This window comes from Syngnathus acus, chromosome 14 (assembly GCF_901709675.1).
Source record: "Syngnathus acus chromosome 14, fSynAcu1.2, whole genome shotgun sequence".
NCBI lineage: Eukaryota > Metazoa > Chordata > Actinopteri > Syngnathiformes > Syngnathidae > Syngnathus > Syngnathus acus.
The window spans coordinates 7,876,901-7,902,708 of record NC_051099.1 but is presented as its reverse complement, the minus strand read 5'-3'; the positions used below and the strand labels follow the sequence as shown (position 1 = coordinate 7,902,708).

Here is a 25,808-nt window from a genome sequence, read left to right as displayed (position 1 = left end):
TATACACAAACTCTGTGGTAACACATACAGACGGTTAATAAATCGATAACCGTATATTTCTCCTAATATGTGAAATTGTTTTACTATCAATTGCAACTTTCTTCTTGTCCACTTTTTATCGCTATAAATGATGCCCCACACTGCCCCTAAGAGGACAACTAAAAAAAAAAATGCTATTTCAATATAGTTTTTATTTTACTTATTAATTTCCTGGTTTCTATTTTGTGTTATATGACCAGGTGGTTTGTTAAAGTCCTACAAAATCAAGCAGCTCACCTTCAAACTTTCAAGGAGATTGAATCATAAAGAAATCAATCTAACGGTTGTGTACACATCATTAACAAATCCATCTGTCACGTCAATATTTTTAGTGACATGACATCTGCACATTGACCCCATGCAGGAACACTGCTCGGTTTGTTTGTATTGTGGCCCTCGTTGTACTCTTGATTATTGCAGATGAATGCCGTGTTTGCACATTTTATGGGAAATGTGTAGAGTTGCACTTTGCTCTTTTTGTTGTTGTTGTATAATAGACTGTGGGGTGGTGTCAATTCTCAAACACTGCTACAGCAAAACATTGGACAGAATATATAGACAGTTTGCATCGGGCTTAACACTAACATTTATTGAGTTTATTTTTTATTGAATACTCACCTCTGAATCAAACTATTGTACATTGTACATTGAACTCAATATTCACTCATGTTTTACAAAATAAACAGCAGAGGGCGCTCTAATACCTTGTACCACCTGCCCTGACATTAAACCGGAAGTTTTCACGTGCATGAATTTCGCGCATTGCGGATCACTCTCACTTTTCTTTTTTTTTTTTTAAGTAAACCAAATTCATCATTTTTGTTTAATCGAACACGACGTAACGTCAAATCTGAACGACCCTAAAACAAACGTTAATTTTATAATCAAGAATGGCCCAAAATTGGACGGGAAAAGAGTTTGGTACCTGGATGTGGAGCAGAGAAAGACCTCTTAAAATCTTGTCATCAGATATGCTCTGCAACATCGTTTATCATTATTCTGAGCCGCAGCGCCTTTATCGTTGCCCATTCATTCATCCATCTATTAACGCCACGCCTTGGGAGGAAGATGTTGCAAAAAAGATAACATTTGATATAATCATGCGTGTTCCGCTAGTTAGCTCCGTTTAGCAAGCCTCCGGGTGGATATCAGCACTGAGGTCACACTCGGTGTGAAAGCGCACGCAAAGGTAAGTAAAATTAACTAGGTATTTATTCAGTACAACGTCGCTTGTTACAGTGACCTTGTTACAGTATTATTGCAGAAAACATCCACTGCACTCCGATTTAGATCCTTAAGCCCTGATAGAGACATAAAAAAATCAAAGGGAGAAAAGCACGCATTTCCTTATTAAATCCCATAACGTGCAAAGTTGTACATGTAAACATTTCTATTTAGTGTTAAAACATGCTCAGCGTCGAGCCATCAACCCCCACCCCACTGCTGGTAACCTTCATATGTAACAGGCCAACAACAGTAAAAGGTACGACAGTAATAACCTTGCGATAAGGATTGCGTAGCAAAGCTGGAAATAACTCTTTCTCCACATTGATGATCAGTATTGTCAATCAATTGTGGAGCAATTGTTGTTGTTTTTTGCCAGTTAATCTCAAGATCCCAGATATAGACGGCCGAAATGAATTTCCTCTGCAGGGTGTCAGGGCTCTTGAACTAGTGAAGTAATTTGTTTTCTACAATTTATTGAAATGCTTCCATACTATCTTTTATATGGTTGTCAGGTGCCTGACAGAAAGAGAAACGTCGTCTAACAATTTTGGACACAATGGCACCTCATGCCGTGGTTCAGGCCATCATCGACCTCTCAGCTGGAGCGATAGGTAACCTGACTCACTTTTTACCCCCCCCTCCCAAAATTATGAAAACAAATTACAGTACAGTGCAGTATCCATTACTGTACTCTGTGTTCCCTGTGCCTCAACTGCAGACTGTGTCCACTTACAGGTGAATGTGAGCAAACATTGATACCTCTTTAAAGTGGGCCCAAATGGCCATAGACATCTGTCTGAGTCTTTTTCTGGCTCATTTGTCTCTGCTGTGCCTTCGACTCACTTATTGCCCTTCTCTTGAGTCTCAAAAGTATACTACATTATAAATATACCCTATCATGTATTTTAATTAATCGCTTTACGAGACAATCTTTGGGGAAAAGATGTCAGGACATTTTCTCTTTTGGGATTATTTCACTCCTATAAAGAAGCTAAAGTGCCATATTTAGTGTTTGTTGGCCGATGTTTTTTTGGACCACGTTGTCTTCTTCCAGGTGGGGCCGCATGTGTCTTCAGTGGACAACCTCTGGACACAGCCAAGGTCAAGATGCAGACCTTTCCCACACTGTACAGAGGCTTCATCCACTGCATCATGTCTACGTACAAACAAGTTGGCATCCGCGGTCTCTACCAGGGAACCTCGCCGGCACTGATGGCTAACATTGCTGAGAACTCTGTGCTCTTCATGAGCTACGGCTTCTGCCAGCAGGTTATCCGCTTCACGGCAGGACTGCACAGTGATGCCGTGCTGAGGTAGGGCAATGTAAACAAAGGCCTTGGTCTGTAGCTGGATGAATACACGGAGGATTTCTGTTTGTTTTTGCCTTTTATGCTCGCCAGTGACATGCAGAAAGCGTGTGCCGGCTCCGTGGCGTCCATCTTCTCTTCACTGGTCCTCTGCCCTACGGAGCTCGTCAAGTGCCGTCTGCAAGCTATGTACGAAATGGAGGCGTCGGGCAAAATTGCAAGGAGTCAGAAGTAAGTGGTTCCAAAAAGTCTTCCTGTTCTAATAGATTGCTCCAATATGGCTTGCACTGCATTACAACAAAGTATAAAAAGGATGAACGTTTGACAGAAGTTCCTTGACCACAAGGAAAATGACGAGATAAATTGAGTTATCTATAGTTTGTGATTCTGAATGGTTATGACCTCAAAAGGGAACTGTGAATCATCAATTTGTTGTGACCACGAAACCGGTGGGACCACTGTAGGATTACCGTATTTTCCGCCCTAAAAGGCGCACCGGGTTATAAGGCGCACCTTCAATGAACGGCCCATTTTAAAACTTTGTCCATATATAAGGCGCACCGGATTATAGGGCGCATAAAATAGAAGCTATACTGCATCAAACTGAGGTTGACTAGGGTTGCGGTATGCATCCACTAGCCAATAACCAACGAGCCCTCTGTAAACAATCGCGTTTCTCAAACGATCTCCTATAAAATGATCGGAACTGACTAAAGTTCGATCTAACGCATTGGTACTACTTACCTATGTTTCCCTTCCATATCGATCCGTAGATTTACTCGAAACATTAACAGAGCAGCCTATTTTGACATGAAATAGCCTGGTACGTATAGCAGCTATCGCAATAGCATTAGCCATCCGCAAAGTCTCACGAGCCTCAGCTCGCAATCTCCCATGAGCCTCAGCAAAGTGTAAACAATCGCGTTTCTCAAACGATCTCCTATAAAATGATCAGAACTGACTAAAGTTCGATCTAACGCATTGGTACTACTTACCTATGTTTCCCTTCCATATCGATCCGTAGATTTACTCGAAACATTAACAGAGCAGCCTATTTTGACATGAAATAGCCTGGTACGTATAGCAGCTATCGCAATAGCATTAGCCATCCGCAAAGTCTCACGAGCCTCAGTTCGCAATCTCCCATGAGCCTCAGCAAAGTGTAAACAATCGCGTTTCTCAAACGATCTCCTATAAAATGATCGGAACTGACTAAAGTTCGATCTAACGCATTGGTACTACTTACCTATGTTTCCCTTCCATATCGATCCGTAGATTTACTCGAAACATTAACAGGGCAGCCTATTTTGACATGAAATAGCCTGGTACGTATAGCAGCTATCGCAATAGCATTAGCCATCCGCAAAGTCTCACGAGCCTCAGCTCGCAATCTCCCATGAGCCTCAGCAAAGTGTAAACAATCGCGTTTCTCAAACGATCTCCTATAAAATGATCGGAACTGACTAAAGTTCGATCTAACGCATTGGTACTACTTACCTATGTTTCCCTTCCATATCGATCAGTAGATTTACTCGAAACATTAACAGGGCAGCCTATTTTGACATGAAATAGCCTCGCGGGTACAACAGCTATTCGGTGACGCCCCCTGACTACAGTTGCCGTAATGCTGGGAAGCGATGCGACCTTGTAATTTACTAGTCGTACTAAAACGTACTGAAACATTTTGGCAGAGCACTGTGTACAACCAGTATGGATCAACAAATTCATCAGTTGATCCATATATAAGGCGCACTGGCCTATAAGGCGCACTGTCGGCTTTTGAGAAAATTTTAGGTTTTTAGGTGCACCTTTTAGGGCGGAAAATACGGTACTTGGAAGTTGCTGAGGTGTTCTTGGATGCCCAGGGGAAAGGTAAACATCCAAAATAGTCATGCGAACGGATTTTAAGTTACATAGACAAATGTGTACCTAATGTGAACGAGCTGGCTACCAGCAAACAACTTGTAATTTTTTCGTAATTCCTGACTACTTTCTCAACATTTCAAGACAGAAGTTACCAATCCTACACTTTGAGAATTACTAGGTGATTCTGTCTTTGATTTACAGTCCGCTTCAAACTGGAGTGGCATTGAATAAACTCTTTTGAAGAATTGTCCTTTCCAATTTTCTTAGGTGGTAAATGCATTGTAGTGTGTGTTAATCAGGTTTTCTAATCCATAGCTTTGCATCCTGTTTGCAGCTCGGTGTGGTCTGTGGTGAAATCCATCATGAAGAACGAGGGTCCACAGGGCTTCTTCCAGGGCCTGACCACAACCATTGCCAGAGAGGTTCCTGGCTACTTCTGCTTCTTTGGTGCCTACGAGTTATGCCGCAGTGCCTTTGCAGACTACATGAAGTGTGAAAAAGATAACATTGGTGAGTGAGCGGCTGCCACAGTGCATTCTGGGAGATCATCATGAAATGCTAACTCTTATGCTGTGTTTGCGTCTTACTGTCGTTTAGGCGTGGCTCCGATTGTTTTCAGCGGGGGTTTCGGAGGGGCGTGTCTGTGGCTAGTGGTCTACCCCATGGATTGTGTCAAGTCTCGCATCCAGGTCATGTCCATGACGGGCAAGCAGGGCGGCTTTTTCAAAACCTTTATGACCATCGCACGAACTGAAGGTAGTACATTTCATCTTCATCAAGTCTTTATCATCCTAATGGGTTGAAATCATCTTGGTTCCTTCTGTTGTATTTCATGCTTGTAGGTATTCGAGCACTGTACTCCGGGCTCACTCCCACCATGGTCCGCACCTTTCCTGCTAACGGAGCACTTTTCCTGGGCTATGAGGTCAGCCGCAAGGTCATGATGAAGCAGTTTGATGGCTGAGTTGCACATTTTTAAATAAGCAAGGAAGGTGCAGCGGGCAAGACCTCAATCAAACTCTGTGATGAGGAAATCATGTTTGCTGGTCTAGTTCATCTCCATTACTTTTTAACTCAAACATTGTGTTTACATTTTTGAAATCACAATGTTAATTTATTTTTAGAGCTAACAGTTTGTTTCCTTCACTGCCAATATTTCTAAGACAACTATTCTACGTGGTCTTGTCCACACCACATCCTCGCCTACCTCAGTGTTGTGAAATGCACAAAAAATATACAGTATTATTTTAAGCCTTTCTAAGCAACATATGCACACACATGAAAATAAACAAAACACTCCTTTTTAAGGCATGATGGTTTTCGAGGCTTCAAACAGACCAAATCTGTTCTGGGGTCTAATGAGGACACAGAGTTGATCGAACTTTTAGTACAAGAGAATTCAATAGATGATTCACATGTTTTTAGAAATTGAGTTATTTATATCCTAGTTTTTCATTGTTATTCTTTTTGACTGAGTAGTTCCAAACTAACTGACTGGTGTCTTGGATTTCAATAATAGTTTTGCCAAACCAAATTAATTGAACTAAACTTAATAACACTCCATGTTTTGCCTTTCATTATTTTGTTTCTATTGCTACCGATGTGGTATTTGCACTCCATGGACAGGGTTGTGCCACGAGCAATCTCGCATCCATGTTAAGAAAGATGTTTTATTAAGAAAATGCCAACATTGGAACTCTAAACATATTGCTTTATTTAACTACTTTGATATTGTAGTTTAATATCCATATTAAACTTTTCACTGAAACAGTTTGTTTTCCTGTACTCTATTTTACTGTGAACCATAATTCATATTCTAGTTATGGGAAATATAAGAGTGACAATGTGAGACTTGTCTGTCACGTTTGTAATTTAGTCTACACACTTTTCACAAAAGTTAGGGATGTCTGTAAAGAATATATTACATTATAGGTTCAACACAACATTTCAGCCCAAGGCCAAATATTCCTAAATTTTTGAATATATTCAGCAGGACACTTGAAATTTGCATAGGACAATGTGTGACAAGACATTTTAAAAAGCACGTGATGCAGTTGCTTGACTTGGCAACTCAGACTTTGGCACACTGCAGCAGCAAAGCAAAAGACATGCAATATGTATATTTGGACTACCAAGCTTCAGGTGGTGAAAGCAAATCATGTCGACTGAGAGTGTTGCATTCCAACCAGTCTGTGTCGGTATTCAGGTGACAGTTTTGCTAGTGCTTGTTATCATTGAAAAGTGGCTACAAATTAAAAATACAAACCAAAAAAAATAGGTCACGGATCGTGGTACACTTGACTTTGATGGGCTCCATTTCCCTGCAACCCTGAACAGGATAAGCAGTTAAAAAAGGTGGATAATAAAGAACAAGCATTTCACAGTACCATTTTTTTAAAACAGCAATTTAATTTAAGTTTTGTGTATAGTACATACACATGACAATGTGGTAGGCATAACATATTGCATCATTGTGTGGATGCCATTTTCTTCATCATTAAGGAACCTTCATGTTCCGAAAAATTAACAAACAACAATGTGACGATGCTATATGGGAGGTAGGACGCATTGGATGAATTAATTCAAGTTATAATTCGATCAAAATACAGGCAATTTAGTTGTCCATAACATTGGCAAGAAAGATCGGAGCGGGCAACTGCCTAATATAGGCTTGTTATTTTGATGGGAAAATTATTCAACTTTACGATCACATCTTACCAGTTACATTCAGTTAAGCTAGAAACAAAATGTGTACAGTAGTGCCTTAAGACATCATTTGTGTTTCAATTGCCATTGCTTAAGCTTCCAAAACCATCTCCATCATTGCTAATCTTTAACCCAGCTAAGTTTTCCATTAGGTGTTTTACATTAGAGAAGTTGTTTGGTGCATAATTCTCTAGATTTTATCTTAGGTGTAAGATAGAAAACTTTGAATTTGTACTTGCAAATCAGAGCAAAACATCAGTCAGGTGACTTGTATCTCAAGCCAACAGTGTATTCACATACTAGGATGGTGTGAGGGGTCAAACTGTCTGCATGTCTTGTTCTTGAGGTATATCCTGATACTGTAGTATGACGATGTCGTCCGCCGTCTGTGCCAAACCTCCAGTGAGAATCGAGAACAAGATGCTCTCTTCCTGACCGCCCTCCTCACAGTTAACGGTGGGCGCCTCGGTCTTCTGCTCCTCTAGCAACAGCCCCCTCAGCTCTACCTGAGTCTCTGAAGGAGCGGCCCCGGGGGACTCTTGGCTCGCCTCTGCGATTCCATGTTGCCTCTCTCGCATCAGCTGCTCCGTCAGTTCCACGCTCTCGTAACGGATCAGCTGCAGCCGAAAGAAGCCGTCTTCGTGCTCCTTGTACCTGGTAGCCACGAGGGGGGAGGGGGTGTCAACATGACATTGCATGCGTCACCAGCTATGCATTTTCAATTCAGCTTCAACGTACCGGAACCGTGGGTGTCCTGAAGGCCATTTGAACTGGTGTTTTTTGTGCAGGTGAACCGTGAGGTTATTTCCTCTGGTGAAGCACTGATCGCACACATGGCACTTGTAGCGAGCTAGAAAATTTCCCTGAACAAAAACAAATTGAGCAGGACTATCATCTGCAATAAACATTAAAAGCGATTGATAATTTTTCATAGAATGTCCTACCATATACATTATTTCCCAGAAAATATGGGATGTAGAGGATCTAAGGTCAGTGAATCACGATACTGCGGGGGAACACTATTGCGGCTATTACCTCATGCTCCTTTTTGTGGTGATTCTTCAACGTGCTAAGAGTACGAGATGCGAAGCTGCAGCCAGACACATTGCAGTGGTAACTCGGCTCGATGCTATGGCTGTCCAGATGTTTACGCAAATCCACCAGATTCTTACAGCTAAAAATAATACAAGAGAATCACAAGCAATTAATTATGACATTTTAGGAAAGAGAAAGGAGCAGACAAGTACATATTTGCAGGATGTGCTACCTGTATTCACAGTATTCACAGCGATATGGCTTCTCATTGCTGTGGCGGAACTTTATATGATTGCGCAGCGCTGAAGGTGAAGGACAAGTCATGTCACACAACGGGCACTTGTAGTGGCTCACTAGAAAGAAAAAAATGATAAACAATATTAACATCATAACATTCAAGACACAAAATAATTGATGATACTAATAGAATTGTTATGAGCTTGGCTGCATATAAGACAGCAATGCAAACTACTGGCTAGCTACTAACCGTGGGTCCTCATGTGGTCTCTGAGCAGTCTCTCTGTTGCAAATCGTTTTGAACAATGGGAGCACTGGAATCTTTGGCCTAGAGCAAATATAAATTGAAGCACATAGAGCAAATATAAATTCCTCCAGTTATGTCCGCTAACTATTTTACTTCTGCATGTCTTTGTACTGTGTCTATATTCTCACCTTCCATAGCACCTTGTCGAATGATGTGGTCAAAGTACTTTGTGTTATTGGCGTACATCCCTCCACAGCCTGGACACGCTACGACCTTCTCCTGGGTGTGGCTGCGTAGATGCTCCCGTAACTTAGAACGGCCTTTAGCAGTAGCGTCACAATCTATGCAGCAATAAGAAACTCATGATAGCATTTGTATTCAATAGGAATAAGGGCCATTTTGGAATTATTATCATAAGGTGATGACAGCGTACCCTTCCATCGGCAGCGTAAAGGGAATTCACAGTCTCCTGCTGGTATGTCTATAGATAAGCTGTGAAGCTCCACATGTCTGTAGAACCACTCTGGATTCTCATAAGGTGGTTGCTTTAACACGCAAAAAAGAAGTGATTGCCTTTTAAAACCTTGCATATTATGTGAGATTTAATTCAGTTCACGGTTTGGATTACAGTAGACATTTTACAAACATGCACAACATACCTCACATTCCTCCCACATGCAGGTAAAATTTTCAGGGATTTCAGGGACAATATTGCGGGTGTGGGAGCCGATGGAGCACGTGCCAATTTCTGCCTGGCTATTGAGCACCTGCTGACCCAACTGTTTCAACTTGGTATGGTAACAGTGAAAGAAGAGATGTCGCCGGAACTCTTCAGGCCCCTCCACAGAAAAAAACCCGCAGTCTCTCCAAAGGCAGTTTCTTTCCCCTGGTCAGAAAAGACAGGAAAAGTAGTCCAATGTATTATTTAAAACAAAAGCAGTCTGAAAAAAGGACCTCCACTAAACCTTAAACATTGATATAAGAATAACAAATTACATCTAAAACAAAACATTGACTATATTATTCAGTTGCTTGTATTGACAGTTGGTGTTTTCGGGCTTTCTAAAAGCTTATAATGTTTTTTTCAAGAGCTGATCGCGTAATTAAACCGATTCACATGATCGTGTCAGTAAATGAGTAGAGGAACGTTATACTGGCTTCAACTCACATTCTAGTTCTTCTTCATCCCCTTCCGCCATGTTCGTAGCATCCAAGTGTACCTCCACATGCTTGCAGAATTTCTCCATTTGACTGAACGACTCCTGACACGAAGCCCACTCACATTCTAATTTCAGCGTTTTTTCCTGCAGTCGTTTATTGGGAGGCATCTCTTGAATGGCTAGTGTCACTTCAAAAAAAAGTGAATCCCAGGATGAACCAAGTATTGTTTGCACATTAGCTCTAAAACATTAAGCAGTTTGGGAAAGCCGTCGAAGAAACGACAACGGAGTAAGAAGTTATTCGAATTATCATTGAAATAAACGCTCCTGTCTAGATTTTAGCTAATTGAGTAGCACAAAGACGATGTTATCATTCAAGAGTTTTGACGGGCGGTGCAGCGTTTTCAAAAGTTCCACAGAAACAATGCAGCGTTTATTTACTGGTGTTAATGGTTCCGGAAGACACGCGTAAACAACCAGGCACGATTTTCACTCGTAAAATCAGTAACATTTATTTTCCCTTTTTATTTTAAGATTTCGATATTGACGTTAAAACATGAACACAATATATTTTAAAGATTTCCATTTGTACGTATATCAAAGTAATTTCTTGGATTGTTGGGTCTAAAACAAATGTGTGGCCCTTTGCTGGAATAATACTCCAATTAATAACCTTTTACAGCAATTGTATTTACCACTTGTAAAAAAATGTGATGCATATTGTGTATGTCCGCCTTTATTGTACAGTCTCAGCCAACTATATTCACAAATAATTGCCAGCATCCCATTTGAAGTTAGTGGGTACATTCTAAATCACAGTAGTCCAGTGCTTTTATACAAAAAATAGAGTACATGGTGGGGAAAAGAGAGAAAGTAACTTTATCCTTTTCAGTAACTTAAAACTAATGTTGAGCTTCCCCAAATGAATTTTTGTAATGTATCCTGTGTCACATATTTTCATAACTAAATTGCTAACTGTCCACCAGAAAACTTGATTTGCTTTTAAACTTGCTCCGTGAGTGGTCTTAATATCTCGAGCATTGTGCACAGTTTGCTCTTCCGTTCGCTGTTGCGATAATAAAAATCCCCACTGCAGAGGTAAAAAGGATTATCAATTAAAAAAAATATCCCTTTTATTTACATAACAGCTTCATATGGTTATTACAGTGCACATGTACAAGTGAAACCATGAACTGCTGCACTATAAAAAAATTCATATTGGATTTTATTCAAACATGAGTCTGCATGATAGAGGTTCTGTCAGGGGATAGTAGACCTCACTATATTACTTTAAACCCAACACCAAAATATAATTTTTGGGGTGGAAAGAAATTAAGAGTTTCAAATTTCAGAAAGACTTGCATCATATTCGTACATTATGCGAACATATTGTTGCCAAATGTTTTCACCCTGACACTGGGTCTTTGCCACACATCGAGGCTGAGAATCAAAAGTAATGAGGTAATGGAATATTTCAAAAGGCACAAACAATGAGCCTGTAAAATTGTTCCATAAATATTTGTTTCTGTCATTCTCTAGACGTCGTAGAAGAGGCGCACCAGATGGTAACGGATCCCAAAAGCCAAAGCGCTTCCCATCACCTGCACACAAAAAAAGTGGAACACTAATGTCTTTTTTGTAAAGTAGATGGCTGTTTGAGCTGTTTTTGGCTCTACCTGTATCAGGAGCATGATGGCAGTGAGATTTCTCTCGTGCGTGGGACCAAGGAATTTCAACACGAGATTTATTATGGTCATGTTGTTGCACTCAATAAATTCATCATCATTTTCCTGGCCTCTGTCCACCTCAAGGAGCTTCAGTAACTCTGCAACCTGTCGATATGGCAAGTTTTGCCTGTCATTTAATGCTTAATATTGCTTTAGAAAAAATTTGAAACACTGCAAAATATGATGAGGTGCAGTACGACAATACTACAGACACAACTAATGACAAATAATGCCGAGACAATAACTCTCAGCCTCAAACGAGCTCTTGTAATGAACTTACCTGCAGAATGAGATGTCCTAGTTTAGAAAGGTCCTTGCGTTTGAATTTAGAGTAGCTCATCCCCAGTTTGCCTGTGTCCGGATTCAACCTTACATGTGCATGTTATAATATGAGACAAATGGATAAGGGGGGGGGGTCATAGAATTAATGAATATCACATGAAATGTGTACATTTCAGTTCATTAGAAGAAAGCTACCTGGGAAGTCTGTGTCTGGGACATGGGATGATGTGGAATAGTTGAGGCAAGGAATACAGAAAGTTAATCACTTGAGGAATGAAAAATAATAGCATTGTTTTGCTGAAGTGTCCCAGAATGCCAACTACAGCAAAGGTCATTCCAGCAAAGTAGCAGAAAGTGTCTCCCACGAACACAGACGAGGGGTACCTGTAACAAAAAAAAAATATTGTAATATTGAAACAACAGTCTGTGGTTTTACGTTGACACACCAGTTGTGGTAAAAAAGTGCTAAGGTGGTGAAGAAAAACGGCATCATGAAGTAGAGAGAGAAAACATGGTCGTCGTGATAATCCCCTGAAATGAAGAAATAATAATGATCAAATTCCAGACTGAAGGACAGAATCAAAGTGGGTAAGAGTGGATAAACAGCAACATACCGCTGAGCTCCAGCAGGTTAAAGATGATGATGGAGCCAGAGATGAACAGAGCTTGACCTGACTCGATGCCGTTAATACCAGCCAGGATGTTGATGGCATTTGTACAGAAGACTGCCAGCATGCCCATGTAGACATAGTAAAGAATACCTGTCAAAAGAAAGAGCCGTAAAAAGTCAGCAACCCCATCATACACAGTAGTACCAACACAACTCACCTAGATCCAGATGCAGCCCCAGCAGTGCTCGGAATGGTTTAGGCACCAAGATGACCGTGTTGCCAAAGTTTGTAAAATAAACCATGAGAAGTGGCAGGGATGCCATAGTGGGAAGCAGGAGCTTGTGCCTCCATCGCAAATTGAGCACATCGTCAGCAAATCCCAGAAAGATCATGCAGCAGATAGCGAGAAGCGCACCGATCAGCTGCACAAACTGAAGAAACGGCACCATCAGAAGAAGTCTGACTTGCAAGAAAAGCTTTTTCACTTTCACTGGCTTTAGTGTGGACCTACTTCATTGTGTGGGAAGCCATTGCACTGATCTCCCACAAAGCAACTGAGGAAAGGCACTGGGATGAAGCAGAAGAGAATGATGAGGAAGACTGTCCCACTGATGACACCCTGTGATTCTGGACTAAAGAAGCAGAAGAGGGTCAAGCAATTTTCGATTTGCCCAGAACACAATAAAAGAGAAGAGAACAGTACTCACACTTGATTTTTTGTCAGTTTGTTTAGATCCATCCCGTACAATCTGGCCGCGATGAAATGGTCCTTGAAAGTGGGAATCAGCTTCATTGTGGCCAAGCAGCCTAGTGCTGACATGAGACCGTTGATGGCCAGCGGTAAGAATGGCGACGGCGACATTTTGTGCTTCTTGAGCAGTCTGAACAGGTCACCGAACTGTGCACTGATTGTGTGGTTGCCCAGTTAGTCTCTCAATGAACAAACTTAGGCTGTTTCCACTCACGTATAAGCACGTCATGCTGCCATTTTAAGACAATAATAGCGACTCAGAATTGGTAATAATAATGAATAGCTCCATAAATCACAACAGTAAGTCAAACAAGTTGCCGTCGGGAGATTTTACGCTAAAACATGAGCTACGTTTGAAAAATAAACTCTCCAACTGTCATGTTACACTGTCCTGTTCCTGGTGTCAGACGGATGATATACTTCCGGATATAATTTTCAAAATAAATCATTACCCTTCATTACGGAACGGTCCACTGAATAATACCTCCAAAAAATTCTCAACATGTCTCAAAATTGTACGTCTTAATACATGTTCATTGCCATTATACTGTAGTTTTCTTCCTAAAATTAAGGGAATTTTTGTGAATATTTGTGGGGATTCCTGTATGTTGTGTTGTTTTTAATTCACCTTGTTGAGGCATTGTAAATAGTCAAATAAAAGAATGATTGAAAACGGGGGGGGGGGGGGTCATTTTTAGTATTTTTTTTTTAACATGCATACTTTAGTTTTTTTTTTAACATGCATACTTGTTCGTTTTAAAACTCAAATGTAACATTTGAGTGCAAACATTTGCCCATTCGTTGAGCTCGTTGAGAATGCTTTTATTTCGAAAGCCCTGTTTTATTTTTCCGTTTCACCTTTCGCACTCCAGCCCTACAGCGCCGCCTGCAGGTTGACGTCATTCTCCCCGTCCAGTTGTCTTATTGTAGAGAGGTTGGTCTGTCTCCCTGTGAAATCAGTGGAGATTTAGGACGGAGTACACCGGGAAGATCATTCAACGTATATGTGGAATAATTAAAAAAATAATTTTCTAATTGGAGTGACACTCCTGCGAGGAATGCTACGAGTGCAATGGGACAAAGTCATGTGTTGTTGGCGCCGCTGTTTATCGCCATGAAGAAGGCAGTAGCTTCATGTTACCGCGACTTGCTTTCGATTCCCTGCATTCTGCAGCTCGGACCGTCCAAGTTAAACGGTGGGTTAATTTAAAATTCATCCTATCAAATCTGATCTTTTTTTCTTCTGATGCACCTTACACACACCTTACGCACTGATGCACATTCACACTGTATTTTATTATGACCTCAACAATCTTGTTAGGATCCTTCAAAGCAACACCATTCTTTACATATTGTTGATTGTTAATCTAATACATTATAATGGTCCAAAATGCTGCAAGTCTAACTGTCTGTTTGGTGCCCTCGACAGGTTGAAGGGTGCCTGTCTGCGCTTCTCTGACAGTCCCAAACATTTCCGTGTAGACATGAGAGACTGCAGGAGATGGTGATGGAGCTCCAGGAGTTGGGCTGGCTGGCCCTGGTGGGGCTTTTCCTGGCCTCCTTACTCATCGTACTGGTCTGGCTCTTCCAATTCTCACTGAGTCTCTTGCAACAGTGGAGACGCAGGAAAGCCGCCGAGCAGCATCCGCATCTATCCCTCAGGCAGCATCCTCACCACGACTTGGCTGCAGGTGTGTGGGACTTCCTGCTCAAGCTGCGTCCGATTCGGGATGGAGAAGCCGTGGCTGAGCTCGGAGTTAAAGCCTTGTTGACCTCCCTCTTCTCCTTCAAGTCGTTCAGTGAGCACTGTCGCAAGAGCTGGATCAAAGCTCTGAACGAGCAAGCTTGCAGAAATGGGGTGAGTGAGAATTTTTTTTCATTTTCACGCGAGGTGGCACACAAGGACTGAGTGAGTGTATAGAAAAGCAGCACAGGTGTGAATTTAGATGCGCTAGAAGTGGATGTTGGAGTATGATGGTTAAGAGGATGAGGGGCACGTCCTTGCGTAACAGCTCCGAAGCGTAAGAGTATCGAGGCAAGACCAGCCAGTATAACCGCAGTATGAACGCCTACACCTTGTAAAAATAGCCTCCTTTTCCCCTGCCTCGTATGAAGTGGTGGATGCTTCTCGTTCAAATTATACCCAGCGCAAAGCAAGGTTCATATGTTTGCCCCCCCTGCATATTCAATTTGCTCATACATTACTGCAAAAAAAGTTTGTTGTATACTAACCTTGACAGGTGAACTTAATTTGAACTTCTCTAAACTTTTCCCCAAATGGTCAATGTAATTTGCACAATGCTGTTCTATGAGCGTGGTGGTACCATTATGAATCTGGGAGATGGTATCAGTCCGTGGAGTCGAGAAGCTCATCATCCTGCTAGGAAATTCAATCATAGGAGATCAGAAAAAGGTCCCATTGGCTCTGCGATAAATTAATTAAAACAGATCATTTTCCATGCAGAATGTCAGTAGTCGCAGAGACAAACTGTTCTCGACAGTGTGTCCATGTGACTCTCAGCTGACACTTTCTGAACTGAGATGCCCACCATGGCATATTTTCTCGCTCATTAGTATAAAAAAGTTTCTTCGTCATTGTGTCTGTTGTGCCTGTTATTCTAGATGCGTCTGCAGCATATGCTAATCACTTGGCCGCACATGATACTGGGCCATGACGCTGGCTGAGATTACAAAACAATCTAATTTGACGCACTCATGCATGCTTGTACGGTTGTCTGGGATGTTCGCCACATCTTTAACTTGGAAAACCTGCTATGGGACATGAATGGTACAAACAAGCCACACCCCATCCTTGGTCCGTCGCGTTGAATGTTGTGCATGTTGTCGTGGCCACTTGCAGAACACAACCAATGATGGTGCTTGCATTTTCTTCTCTGCTTTGCATTTTGGCAATTGTGGCTCTGCATCAGCAAAACAAGAGCCCCCAGGAGGCATCGCCATGAGGATGTGGGGATTAGCCCGTCAATCCCTCTTCGCATTAACCTTAGCACTTCTCTCTTATTCAAGGTCTGACAGAGTTCTTGAAATAATTGTATTAATGCTTAGAGAGGGAAGCACATGCAAAATTATTCATCCAATTATATTTACTCATTGGATCTGAATGTCAAAGGTGAGATCATAGACAATAAGCAATGATGTCATCATTGTTTACATTGATGTCATGGAATTTGCTGTGGTATTACTCTGCATTTTTTTTATTTGGTATTTTTATGACATATAGATTCAATTCAGTTTAGATATGAGGTTTTTTTTATCTGATCTTGTTTTTGTAACCTTTATAATCCCTATCAGAAAAAGTTCATTGAGTTGGTTTACATTACAATCAAGTCGCTCAGTACTGTCTTTGCTTGTAATTTCTAATTATTAAGACAAAGTAGACACTACAAACAGTTGCAGATTTGCAAAAATATTCATGGAATACTGTGAGATCAGATATTTGAACACAGTAAAATATCAATAATAGTTGCATAGCAACTTTAGTCAATCTTGGCACAGATTAAAATTCTTATTTTTCCAGTTTGAGCCCATTGGTCAGAAAGGGGAGTTGGAGAATGAGAAGCTAAGTGCTCAACTGTCGACCCTTTGCAGCTGGCTTTTTCACAGATGTGCTTAAGCAAAGTATATTGATAATGACGGTGAAGAAACCCTCCAGCCTCTTCCTTCATCCGGGTCTTTTCGTTCCCTGGTTTTGCAGCTGGTTAATTATGGCCAACAGGAAGACTTCCTTATGCTGTATCAACACACCAAGACTATTACAGAATCCTGTGATGTAGCAGCTGCTGTGCATTAAATAAACACAAAACTCATGGTGTTTATTCCACTTGAGCATGAAAAAAAGCTCATGCATGTCTGTGGCATCCCATAATGCAGTCTGTTTCATGACTCACTTGGATAAAAAATGTCTGCAGAGTTATCGCCGCGGGCGCTACTGGATACAGTGTTCAGATTAGTAAGAGGCTGGTTCACCTCTTTTTCCGGCATGTAGGCCATTATAGCGTCATTTTTTGCTTGTTGTTTGTTTGTTTGTTTGTTTGTTTTTTTAACCAGTAATTTAGTTACTTCCAATTGCAATTTGGTTTCCTATTGCTGTCGTAAAAAAATCTAAAAGAAAACAGAATGACAGAAAAGGCGACAGAGGGTCAACAGAAGCCACAAGCTGAGTGTATTCCTGGTTGACCATCGTGCCCAGCCCTCAGGTACTGAATGGAATATTTCTGACAAACCTGAAGTGACACTGTTGTAGTCCGCAGGCTATCCCACAAATTACACATGTGCACGAACAGAGGTCACAAGGACAAAGCAGTGGATGTGCTACTAGATTTTGCCTGCTGATGACAAAATGAGGTCGTTGCTTGTGCTGCGAAGCTGCGCGACACCAAATTGCACCACGTTAAAAAAAGACCCAGCAGGTTTCATTGCTAGTTCATGGAAACAAGAATAATTTTGACAACATTGTGCACATTTCTACTCGATTGTTGTCATGTAAACATACTCTGAGTGTTGGGTTAGGGGTCATTCTGCCTAGACCATTCTGCCTTCTATGAGGAAAGAGACCAATCTAAGGTCTTCCTGCTAACCTATCTTTCTAACAGGCTCTGACTAATCCTGCCCCCCTCCTTTGTCTTAATTTGCTAATATCTCATGGGCTCACTTAGTCTCGTTTTAGGATGATTAGCAGTGACGTTCAGGGGAATTTGCTCCCGATGTCATAATAATCTTAATGAGCCTCACTGTCGACGCCAGGGCTCTTTGGCTGAGTGGTACGCAAACCTTTTGCAACACACATGTGAGCGCGCACACAATCGGAACCCGTTTCTGGATGCCACGCAATCTGAGATAAATCACTTTGTATTTGCTACGCTCGTTTGGATGCGGTGAATGGTCAGCTGACTGAGCAGTTTCAGAGGCTTCAGCCAAGCAAAGTAAACATCACTGTTTGTAGTGTGGAGTCATGTGACCAGAGTGTTGGTCCGGACCCAGGTCAGCCTGCAGCATTGCACTTTGCTTCCTACCTCTTTTGCACAGAAACACACACACTAACCACAAACTCTGTTATATCATTCTCCCACTTCTGCCCCGCCTCCACTGTTCCATTTGGAAGAGATTGGACATGTATCTAGAGAGACATATGTTCTGACAATGGGGGATTTGTTTTTTCACACTTGCATCTCTTGAGCCAGACAATGAGGTCCACTGAAACAGATCCTTTGGCACTCACACATTAACACAAACACATATTGATAATCAGCCACAGCTTCTGTGATGCCTTGCTTGATTTGGAGTCAGTGTCAGGCAGTGGAGCGCGGCGCCTTCAGTGGGGACTAGCTCTGCCATTAACTTGAACATGCTCCCTACCAGCCTTTGGTCGAACATATGTTTCCATTTGCATGCCAGCGTCCTCGGGCCCCGATCATCATTCTGACCGAGTGAATGCAACTCGCCGCTGGCCGTGCGGTGGTTGTCATTTCTGTGTCATGAGCAGTGACTGCAATAGCCTCTTGGTTTTCTGGCAACAGCATCACACGACCAGATGGTCTAAATATGTGTGTCTATCGTCATTTTACCTCTGGTATGTTACACTGTGCTGCAGCCATGAAATGAAATCAGTGCAATTCTTAGATGCTTGACACCAACCGTGTTTAAAATTCATAAATTGACCTAATTATTTGGTGACCTCGTGATACAGTTGCATTAGACAGCTAAAAAAAAAAACACCTCCTTAAGGACTGACTAATTGCTCGCTAGCTTCATGCAAGTCTGTACCGCTGCGGTCCACAATCCTTTATGTCGCAGCCAAGTGTCTTTTTCTTCATGTCCACTTATGTCATATTTACTACTTTATTGTTCTTATTGTTTATTGCCTCCCTCTGTCTCTCACAGAGCTCCATCCAAATCACTTTTGACAGCAGTGTCCAGTTTATTCCTGCCCCTGCAATTGAGAGTGTCACCTGCACTGACCAATCGGCACAAAGAACAGTGCGTAATCATCTTCTACAACATTTTTGTTGATCGTAGCATAACAAATTTGTAAAATAGAAAAAGGTGACCTCGATTGATTGTGTGAATCCTTGATGACATCCCTGATGACACCTTTTCTGCCACGATAGGTTTTACATTGTAGATGTCGGGTGGACACGGTGGCATTTCCTGTGACGGTTACTCAGCAGTCCCCCGCTGCCGTTGCCATGGACACCTATCAGATTACGATCGCACCTACAGTGGTAAAGGTACTGAGGCACACCACCTGGTTTCTTTGAGTTTGCACCTCTCTTTTACTAGCGAGCACACAAGAACATTTGCATTGCTAGTCAAATATCTACTTAAACAGAAGGGGACGTTCCGGTCCTACCTTTACTGACAATTGCATAAACAGTGGAACACTCTTATAGGCTATACTATATGTACACCCATTATCTGTGTCTTATTCCATCTTCAGGTGGTCGTATGTCTGGAGGATGCGGAGGATGAAGGACTCTTGGTGTCCTGGACTCTTTCCAAGGAACCGTCATTGAAACTCACTGCGTCGCCATGCAAACTGCTAAGACATGTGAGAAGCTTCAATATTAGCAGTCAGATTTTCTACATCAATTCATGGAAAGAGATATATTTTTTCGGCAATGTCTTTATTGTAGATATTTGATTGCCTCATGAATTGCTGGTTTCTTTCAGGGCGTTGATGACAAAGTAGACCTGGACGTGATAAGGAGCTTGGTAGAGGATACTCTATTCAGCTCTCATCCTGCCATGATCCTCAACCTCAGGACCTGTACAAGGAATTTTCCAGTACGTTTTTTTTTTTTCTTCCCCTCTCTATTTCCACTAGGAAAATATTATTACGAAGTCTAAAAGTTCAGAATGGTTCAGTGAAGACTGTAAATCCGTATGTGCGAAGGTAAATAAATATTACCCACCTCAATAGGCTCTGGCTCACCTGACCCTCCAAAAAGTTTTCTTTCATGCTTATACACTCGTTTTCTGCTCACAGGGCCCCGTGGAGCACCTATCAGTAGGATCCAAGCCTGTACCTCCGAGTGTCTTTGTGCAGCGACTACTTCTACGGCAGCTCAGGGTGACCTTAAGTAAAGGTCAGATGAATTCCCGCAGTGGCTTTGGATCCTTTCTGTCAATCGTTCCGTTGGATCCCTGGCCCCTCACAGAGCTTGCTGTGTGTTTCCAGGCCAGTGGTCGAGCTCAGTCGAGCTGTGCTGCGTCCTCAGCCTGAACCAACCCTCCTCAGAAAGGACAACCTGCTTTCTGCCTGTGCCCACCAACCCAAAGACCCCAATGGAATGGAGAGAAGAAATTACACTGTAAGAAAGCATCTACGATGTCACATAAACATGCCAGGGACATGGCTGTTCAAACATGGCAACATTAAAAAGAAGTGATATGTTTTCTTTTTTTTTCTTTTTAACATTGCAAAGAGGGGATTCTTCCAGGATGATTCTAACACAGCTGTGCCCTTTGTGTTGAAGGGAGCTGAGTCCAGAAACCAAAGAGCTGAGAGTGAGACTTCTGGAGCGGAATGGCAGCAGCGAGCGTAAGGCGCAGCATAGTCTGGGCTCTTGTCCAAAAAAAATTTTGCCGCAATGATCCGATCTCTGTAGAATCAAAATATTGAAACTCACAAAAACTCACAATTTACAATGGCATCAACATGGCTTCGGAAAGCAGTAGATCATATAATCACATCTTCATTGTTTAATTTCAAATCATGTTATTGCGGCTCACTAGTGGTTCGCCTCAGAATCACTGAAATAATTTTAGTTTTATCCATACTGTATTTTATTGCAGAGCTAAATTTAAAATCATGTTATTGTGGCTAAGATTCACTGAAATAATTTTAGTTTTAGCCATACTGTATTTTAGTGCAGAGCTCATTTTCAAACTACATGTTGACTAGAACACTTGGGCCTAATACCCAATTGAAATTATGTAAATATTTGTCATAATGGAGGTACTAAGTATTATTTGAGGTGGCACATTTGTAAAATGATTAGGAAAAACTGTGTTAGTGTTTAAAGACAGAGTCAGTGCCTTTCGTACCTGTTTTACTTTTTGGTTTTTTCTCTTTGGTCTGCTAGAATTTCTTCCAGGCTATGGCTCCTTGGCCTTGGACCTCCAGTCCAAAGTTCCTACCTCTGTCGTACTCCCAATAAACCCAAGCCACTCCTTGGAGCCTATCGCCACCATAACAGCGGAAGTGAGTGAGAAGCTGTTAAATGCATGACAACTCATACAAAGACGTGGGATGAGTTAGCATTTCTTTTTTTTTCTTTTTATATAGTAAGTATTGTAAAGAAGCTGATAGAGGGCCCATTCTTACCATCTCAACAGCCTACTTGTGATTTTACATCTTGCTGAATGCGATATAACATTTCTCACATTCTTAAGAAATGATTCTTTGTAGATTCTCAGTGCACACATAGTTTCTAAATGAGATGTGGAAAGCTTTTGAAGTAAAGTGGGTTTGCCACAATATTTTTTTTTTTATCCACTCAGCTCCTCTATGTGGAAACTGAGGACCTCAGGTCGCCACTGCGTTCCTCAATCACCCCCACCAAAAAGGTCGATGTGGATCGAACCATCATGCCGGACGGAACCATCGTCACCACTGTAACGACGGTCCAGTCCAGACTGAAATTGGAGCGCAGTCCAGGTACATCTTTTGATGCATGGATTACTATTGGTTAACAACATTCAACTGGAGTTCATATTTTGTAGGTGATTCTCCTTTGCGTTCCCCTTCCAAAGTAGAGGTGACAGAAAAGAAGCCCACCATTCTCTCTGATGGAAGTGGGACCCCCCCAAGCCCTGATCCGAGCAGTGAGTTAGCAGCTGTACATGCACAAAAATATTGGGATGAGCTAAATTAGCCAAAGAGCCACCCCACAATCTTGTGGGCTAGTAATACTCCTGTATGTGTAATGGCCACATGTCCCAGTACTTTTTGACAATACAATCCAAAAAGTCCATAGAGAAGCACACGAGTGCTTTATATAGGCAGTCGGCAGCTGTGTAACAGGAACATGATGGAGAGTCTACAAAAGAAAATACAGCTGATTTTAAATGTGTGCTTTTGTTGCATAGAGGCCAGCCGCTTGTCTAATGGCTTGGATCCTGTTGCAGAAACAGCCATTCGTCAGCTGACCGAGTCCAACTCCAAAATGGCTCGAAAGACCCCGACGAAGAGAAGCACATTGATCATCTCAGGAGTGTCAAAGGTCAGACAATTGAGAGTTGCGATTATGGATAGAATGGGATGGCATTGATATCAAAACGACTTAAAATTAAAATTGAATGAATGAATGAATGAATTCAATGAATGAATTATATACGTTTACCTAGATTAAGGTGGCAGTCCACACCCTTGACCCCCTCTGAGCACATTCAAATCTCATTAGAGCCGTCTTCTGACCTGATTTCTGGGTGAAAGGGAAATGTTTCCATTTCAAAAGGCTGCAGTGGTAACTTGACGTCTCAAGGCGGCATATTTAAAGACCAGGCATAGTATGACAATAGAACCGAGTGTAGCCTTTAAAAAAAAAAAAAAAAAAAAAAAAAAAGCATTGCTTTTACCCTTACTATTTCAAAGGCATGATTTATGTATATATATTTTGTCAGCTGCAGCAGAAAAGGTACAGTATTGACCACAACAGCAGTAACATCCTACATGAAATTAGAATCACAATCTTTATTTACTGTAAAACTTTCTCATTGCCTTAATACAAATAAAAACAGAGAGATTGTCTTGCTAGGAAGAAATTTGAAATAAAAAGACTTGTTTGAACAACCTGAGTTTAGTACTTCGAATCATCAAAACAAGTTTAAAATAGTTGCACTAAAGTTGCATACAGAGTATAGTGGAGTACTATCAAATAATGACAAAGTAGCAGACAACAGCTCTCTATGCAAAGTCCATAATCTTTCTAGATCTTGATAAGATGAACAAAGGTTAACCTAAAATTACTGCAACTTTGTTTCCCTGAAGTGGCACTGATTTAAAAAGGTACATACTGTATTTTTGACAGACCAGGAAGTGCTCACGAGTGAGCCAAAGGCTCTCTTTTTACTGCACCTATAACAATTTATAGCATTTAAAAAACATCAAGCCTCATTTTAGGTAATCAAAAACAAATAATATCAATGCATTTGATGGTAATATGATATTTGTACATCCAATCAGACAAACAAGCATTCAAATAATAACATAATGCTATTTGTATGCTGACCACGGGAAAACACTCATTCTGATTCCTTGTATTTCTTAGGTTCCTCTTTCAAAAGACAACTGCACACTGTCAAGTGGCTACGCCGCAGCAATGGACGCCGCCATGCAAAGCAACCATTTTGGAGCGGGACACCACCAAGAGCTCGATGAAACCACACCTTCCGATGTATCTGAGCGTCCCTCTGTGGATGATGTGGACTCAGATACTGGCTCCACTGGTGCTTTAGAAACACGCAGCCTCAAGGATCATAAAGGTGATGGTCTTATCTTATGTTACAATCACAATGTTGATAGTTTGGTTGTTGATTTCTGGTTTTACTGCTTTTGTCTTGGTAGCGCTATCATATTTTAAATGTGCTAATACAATTAAGATATTTTGCTGCCACCTGCTGGCCAGTACAGAAAATGCAGAGGCATGAGAGTGCACCACAATTCATTCACTACTCTAAGGTTAAGGGTTCGAACTTTAGCTATTAGCAAATGCTAATAGCCACGCTAATGCAGTATTCTCTACATCCCACAGTGGGATTTCTGCAGAGCGGATCGAAGCTGTTGTTCCGCAGAAGACATCGCCAGAAGGAGCCCTGCCTCAGCCAGTCCCACGAAGATATCTCCAAAATGGACAATAGTTTTACTGCGGAAGCAGACAGTGGTCGAAAGAAGTCCGGTAGCTTCTCACGACGTCTCATCAAGCGCTTCTCCTTCCGCTCATCAGGGAAACGGAAAGGAAAAGGCACAAGCACCAACGGAGGTGCGGGCTCAGCTAATAACTGATCATTTTTTGCTGTCACCCCGACAGCTGTCTGAGCACAAGACTATTCTCATTTCAGTCTGATGTCCCTTGGATGGAGGACACCTCTGGGAGTACTTTTGGGGGGACTAGATATATTGCTGCTTCAGGACACAAGTGGTTCTTTATCAAATCGCTAAAGCAGAAATAAGATGACCTTTATTGTTTGGGGTGTAAGTCTTTGCAAGACGATACAACAGTTTATTTTTGATTGACAGATATCGGGAATTCTTGAAATGATTTGAGGATGCCAGAAGAATGGCATTGCTGCACTTTGGAATTTACATTTTTTACACTCTACATAACACATAGAATCTGTATGAAGATACTGGTAATTTATGATTATGTGAAGTGCTATTTATTTTATCCATACTATGGATTGTTTTAGTTGCATTATACTATAAAATAGAGACATTGCTGTGATTTTTTTCAATGCAAAAGTAAATTTAAAATCAAGTTGAATTCCTTGTTAATTCCTTGTATTTGCTTCTACATTGTGTTAAGAAATTGTTTGATGTAGGATTAAAAATACAGAAAATTGTTATATATATGATTTTAAGCCTGTCTGCGTTTCCTCAAGAGGAAACAAGCAGGCTTGTCGTCTATCGGAGGAAGGGGGTATTTCTCAGAAATGATAAAATTGCTATTACAGTACTGTGACTGAACAGCTCCAATCATAGGGTGATATGTTGTGTACAATGTGCTTTAAGAGACTAGGATCAATTCTTAATTGCTGTTTAGATAGAAGTATAAAGACATTGCCTGGCTGGAATGTGAAACCGGGAGTGGTGGCTGCAACATGTGGCACGTGTGATTTCTGCTGGTATTTTGATATACTTAATTTATTTCAAAATAAATTATTTTAAACTTCTCTTTAGACCTCATTTAATGTTGCATACCTGCAGTAACAATCATGGAGAGGAAATCTAATCAGCAAATTTAAAGGTGACAGTCTCCTTTTGGAGCCATTACATGATGTAGCCATAAAGTCTATCTATCTATCTATCTATCTATCTATCTATCTATCTATCTATCTATCTATCTATCTATCTATCTATCTATCTATCTATCTATCTATCTATCTATCTATCCTACAACATATATAGGAGGGGGGACTCATTAAGTGCCTCAGTAACTTCCTTTCTGCAAATAAATTTCAGTTTGATACCTTTTCCACATTGATCCTCATTTTTTAGCACGTCAACAAATTCCCATACCTCAATACTTTGCTTTTATAATGAATCCAGGTTTCCCATGTAAGTATTTCGATATCTCTATCAATCCTCCGTTTCTAATATGATTAATCTTTCTGTATTTTACTGGGTCTTAAAATCATTTACTCAATGTTCTTTGCCAGTCCTTTTTTCAGTTTCACTCCGTTTCTTCCTTCTTGAGCGCCGCCAAAAGTTTGAAACAGGAGGGAATAACCACCATTGGCTAAGATTTCCATATAGCAGTGAAGAGCCAATCGCCTTTCTTTTTTTGTGATTGGTTGAGAATAGAATACGCCAATCGCTACAGAGGTTTTTTTTCTTTCATCCGACCTCGCCAACCACACGGTATTCTATCGT

At 41.2% G+C, this 25,808-nt stretch overlaps 4 protein-coding genes across 9 annotated transcripts; 2 read left to right on the top strand and 2 right to left on the bottom strand.

Annotated features, from left to right (window-relative positions):
• Positions 1 to 775: 775 nt before the first annotated feature.
• On the top strand, positions 776 to 6,212 carry LOC119133701 (mitochondrial ornithine transporter 1-like). Of its 2 annotated transcripts, XM_037269787.1 has the most exons (7): positions 776 to 1,228; positions 1,779 to 1,877; positions 2,321 to 2,579; positions 2,667 to 2,804; positions 4,774 to 4,949; positions 5,037 to 5,195; positions 5,282 to 6,212. In XM_037269787.1, the coding sequence occupies exons 2-7, from the start codon at positions 1,823 to 1,825 to the stop codon at positions 5,401 to 5,403; spliced, it is 909 nt and encodes a 302-aa protein (XP_037125682.1). In that variant the 5' UTR covers positions 776 to 1,228; positions 1,779 to 1,822; the 3' UTR covers positions 5,404 to 6,212. The 2 variants fall into 2 exon arrangements, with proteins under 2 accessions (XP_037125682.1, XP_037125683.1); XM_037269788.1 differs by lacking the exons at positions 776 to 1,228; positions 1,779 to 1,877 and adding an exon at positions 1,895 to 2,001.
• Positions 6,213 to 6,828: 616 nt separating this feature from the next.
• Positions 6,829 to 10,231, bottom strand: LOC119133700 (histone H4 transcription factor). The gene is made up of 9 exons (XM_037269786.1): positions 9,833 to 10,231; positions 9,324 to 9,550; positions 9,098 to 9,209; positions 8,853 to 9,005; positions 8,668 to 8,745; positions 8,413 to 8,533; positions 8,181 to 8,319; positions 7,884 to 8,008; positions 6,829 to 7,799 (listed from the first exon to the last, which is right to left on the bottom strand). The coding sequence occupies exons 1-9, from the start codon at positions 9,990 to 9,992 to the stop codon at positions 7,463 to 7,465; spliced, it is 1,452 nt and encodes a 483-aa protein (XP_037125681.1). The 5' UTR covers positions 9,993 to 10,231; the 3' UTR covers positions 6,829 to 7,462.
• A 313-nt stretch (positions 10,232 to 10,544) lies between these two features.
• dpagt1 (dolichyl-phosphate (UDP-N-acetylglucosamine) N-acetylglucosaminephosphotransferase 1 (GlcNAc-1-P transferase)) lies at positions 10,545 to 13,605 on the bottom strand. Of its 2 annotated transcripts, XM_037269909.1 has the most exons (9): positions 13,152 to 13,605; positions 12,956 to 13,076; positions 12,662 to 12,875; positions 12,448 to 12,594; positions 12,280 to 12,364; positions 12,029 to 12,217; positions 11,832 to 11,919; positions 11,501 to 11,656; positions 10,545 to 11,425 (listed from the first exon to the last, which is right to left on the bottom strand). In XM_037269909.1, the coding sequence occupies exons 1-9, from the start codon at positions 13,304 to 13,306 to the stop codon at positions 11,360 to 11,362; spliced, it is 1,221 nt and encodes a 406-aa protein (XP_037125804.1). In that variant the 5' UTR covers positions 13,307 to 13,605; the 3' UTR covers positions 10,545 to 11,359. The 2 variants fall into 2 exon arrangements, with proteins under 2 accessions (XP_037125804.1, XP_037125803.1); XM_037269908.1 differs by having other exon boundaries at positions 10,545 to 11,656.
• A 485-nt stretch (positions 13,606 to 14,090) lies between these two features.
• On the top strand, positions 14,091 to 25,108 carry c2cd2l (c2cd2 like). Of its 4 annotated transcripts, none has more exons than XM_037269849.1 (15): positions 14,091 to 14,391; positions 14,625 to 15,053; positions 19,097 to 19,192; positions 19,324 to 19,443; positions 19,653 to 19,763; positions 19,886 to 19,999; positions 20,202 to 20,301; positions 20,394 to 20,526; positions 20,692 to 20,756; positions 21,301 to 21,419; positions 21,719 to 21,875; positions 21,974 to 22,042; positions 22,346 to 22,440; positions 23,488 to 23,701; positions 23,971 to 25,108. In XM_037269849.1, the coding sequence occupies exons 2-15, from the start codon at positions 14,697 to 14,699 to the stop codon at positions 24,219 to 24,221; spliced, it is 2,001 nt and encodes a 666-aa protein (XP_037125744.1). In that variant the 5' UTR covers positions 14,091 to 14,391; positions 14,625 to 14,696; the 3' UTR covers positions 24,222 to 25,108. The 4 variants fall into 4 exon arrangements, with proteins under 4 accessions (XP_037125744.1, XP_037125742.1, XP_037125743.1 ...); XM_037269847.1 differs by having other exon boundaries at positions 22,307 to 22,440; XM_037269848.1 differs by having other exon boundaries at positions 14,092 to 14,391; positions 21,941 to 22,042.
• The last annotated feature ends 700 nt before the right edge of the window (positions 25,109 to 25,808 follow it).

Coding starts and splice junctions, on each gene's coding strand:
- LOC119133701 (XM_037269787.1), top strand. CDS start 1,823: ATGGCACCTCATGCCGTGGTTCAGGCCATCATCGACCTCTCAGCTGGA. Junction 2,580..2,666: donor CACAGTGATGCCGTGCTGAG/GTAGGGCAATGT, acceptor TATGCTCGCCAG/TGACATGCAGAAAGCGTGTG. Junction 5,196..5,281: donor GACCATCGCACGAACTGAAG/GTAGTACATTTC, acceptor TCATGCTTGTAG/GTATTCGAGCACTGTACTCC.
- LOC119133700 (XM_037269786.1), bottom strand. CDS start 9,992: ATGCCTCCCAATAAACGACTGCAGGAAAAAACGCTGAAATTAGAATGT. Junction 8,746..8,852: donor TCGACAAGGTGCTATGGAAG/GTGAGAATATAG, acceptor TATTTGCTCTAG/GCCAAAGATTCCAGTGCTCC. Junction 8,320..8,412: donor TGTGAATACTGTGAATACAG/GTAGCACATCCT, acceptor TATTATTTTTAG/CTGTAAGAATCTGGTGGATT.
- dpagt1 (XM_037269908.1), bottom strand. CDS start 13,306: ATGTCGCCGTCGCCATTCTTACCGCTGGCCATCAACGGTCTCATGTCA. Junction 13,077..13,151: donor AAACTGACAAAAAATCAAGT/GTGAGTACTGTT, acceptor CTGCTTCTTTAG/TCCAGAATCACAGGGTGTCA. Junction 11,920..12,028: donor CCCAGACACAGACTTCCCAG/GTAGCTTTCTTC, acceptor TGCACATGTAAG/GTTGAATCCGGACACAGGCA.
- c2cd2l (XM_037269846.1), top strand. CDS start 14,697: ATGGTGATGGAGCTCCAGGAGTTGGGCTGGCTGGCCCTGGTGGGGCTT. Junction 22,043..22,306: donor CCCAAGCCCTGATCCGAGCA/GTGAGTTAGCAG, acceptor TTTGTTGCATAG/AGGCCAGCCGCTTGTCTAAT. Junction 23,702..23,970: donor CAGCCTCAAGGATCATAAAG/GTGATGGTCTTA, acceptor TACATCCCACAG/TGGGATTTCTGCAGAGCGGA.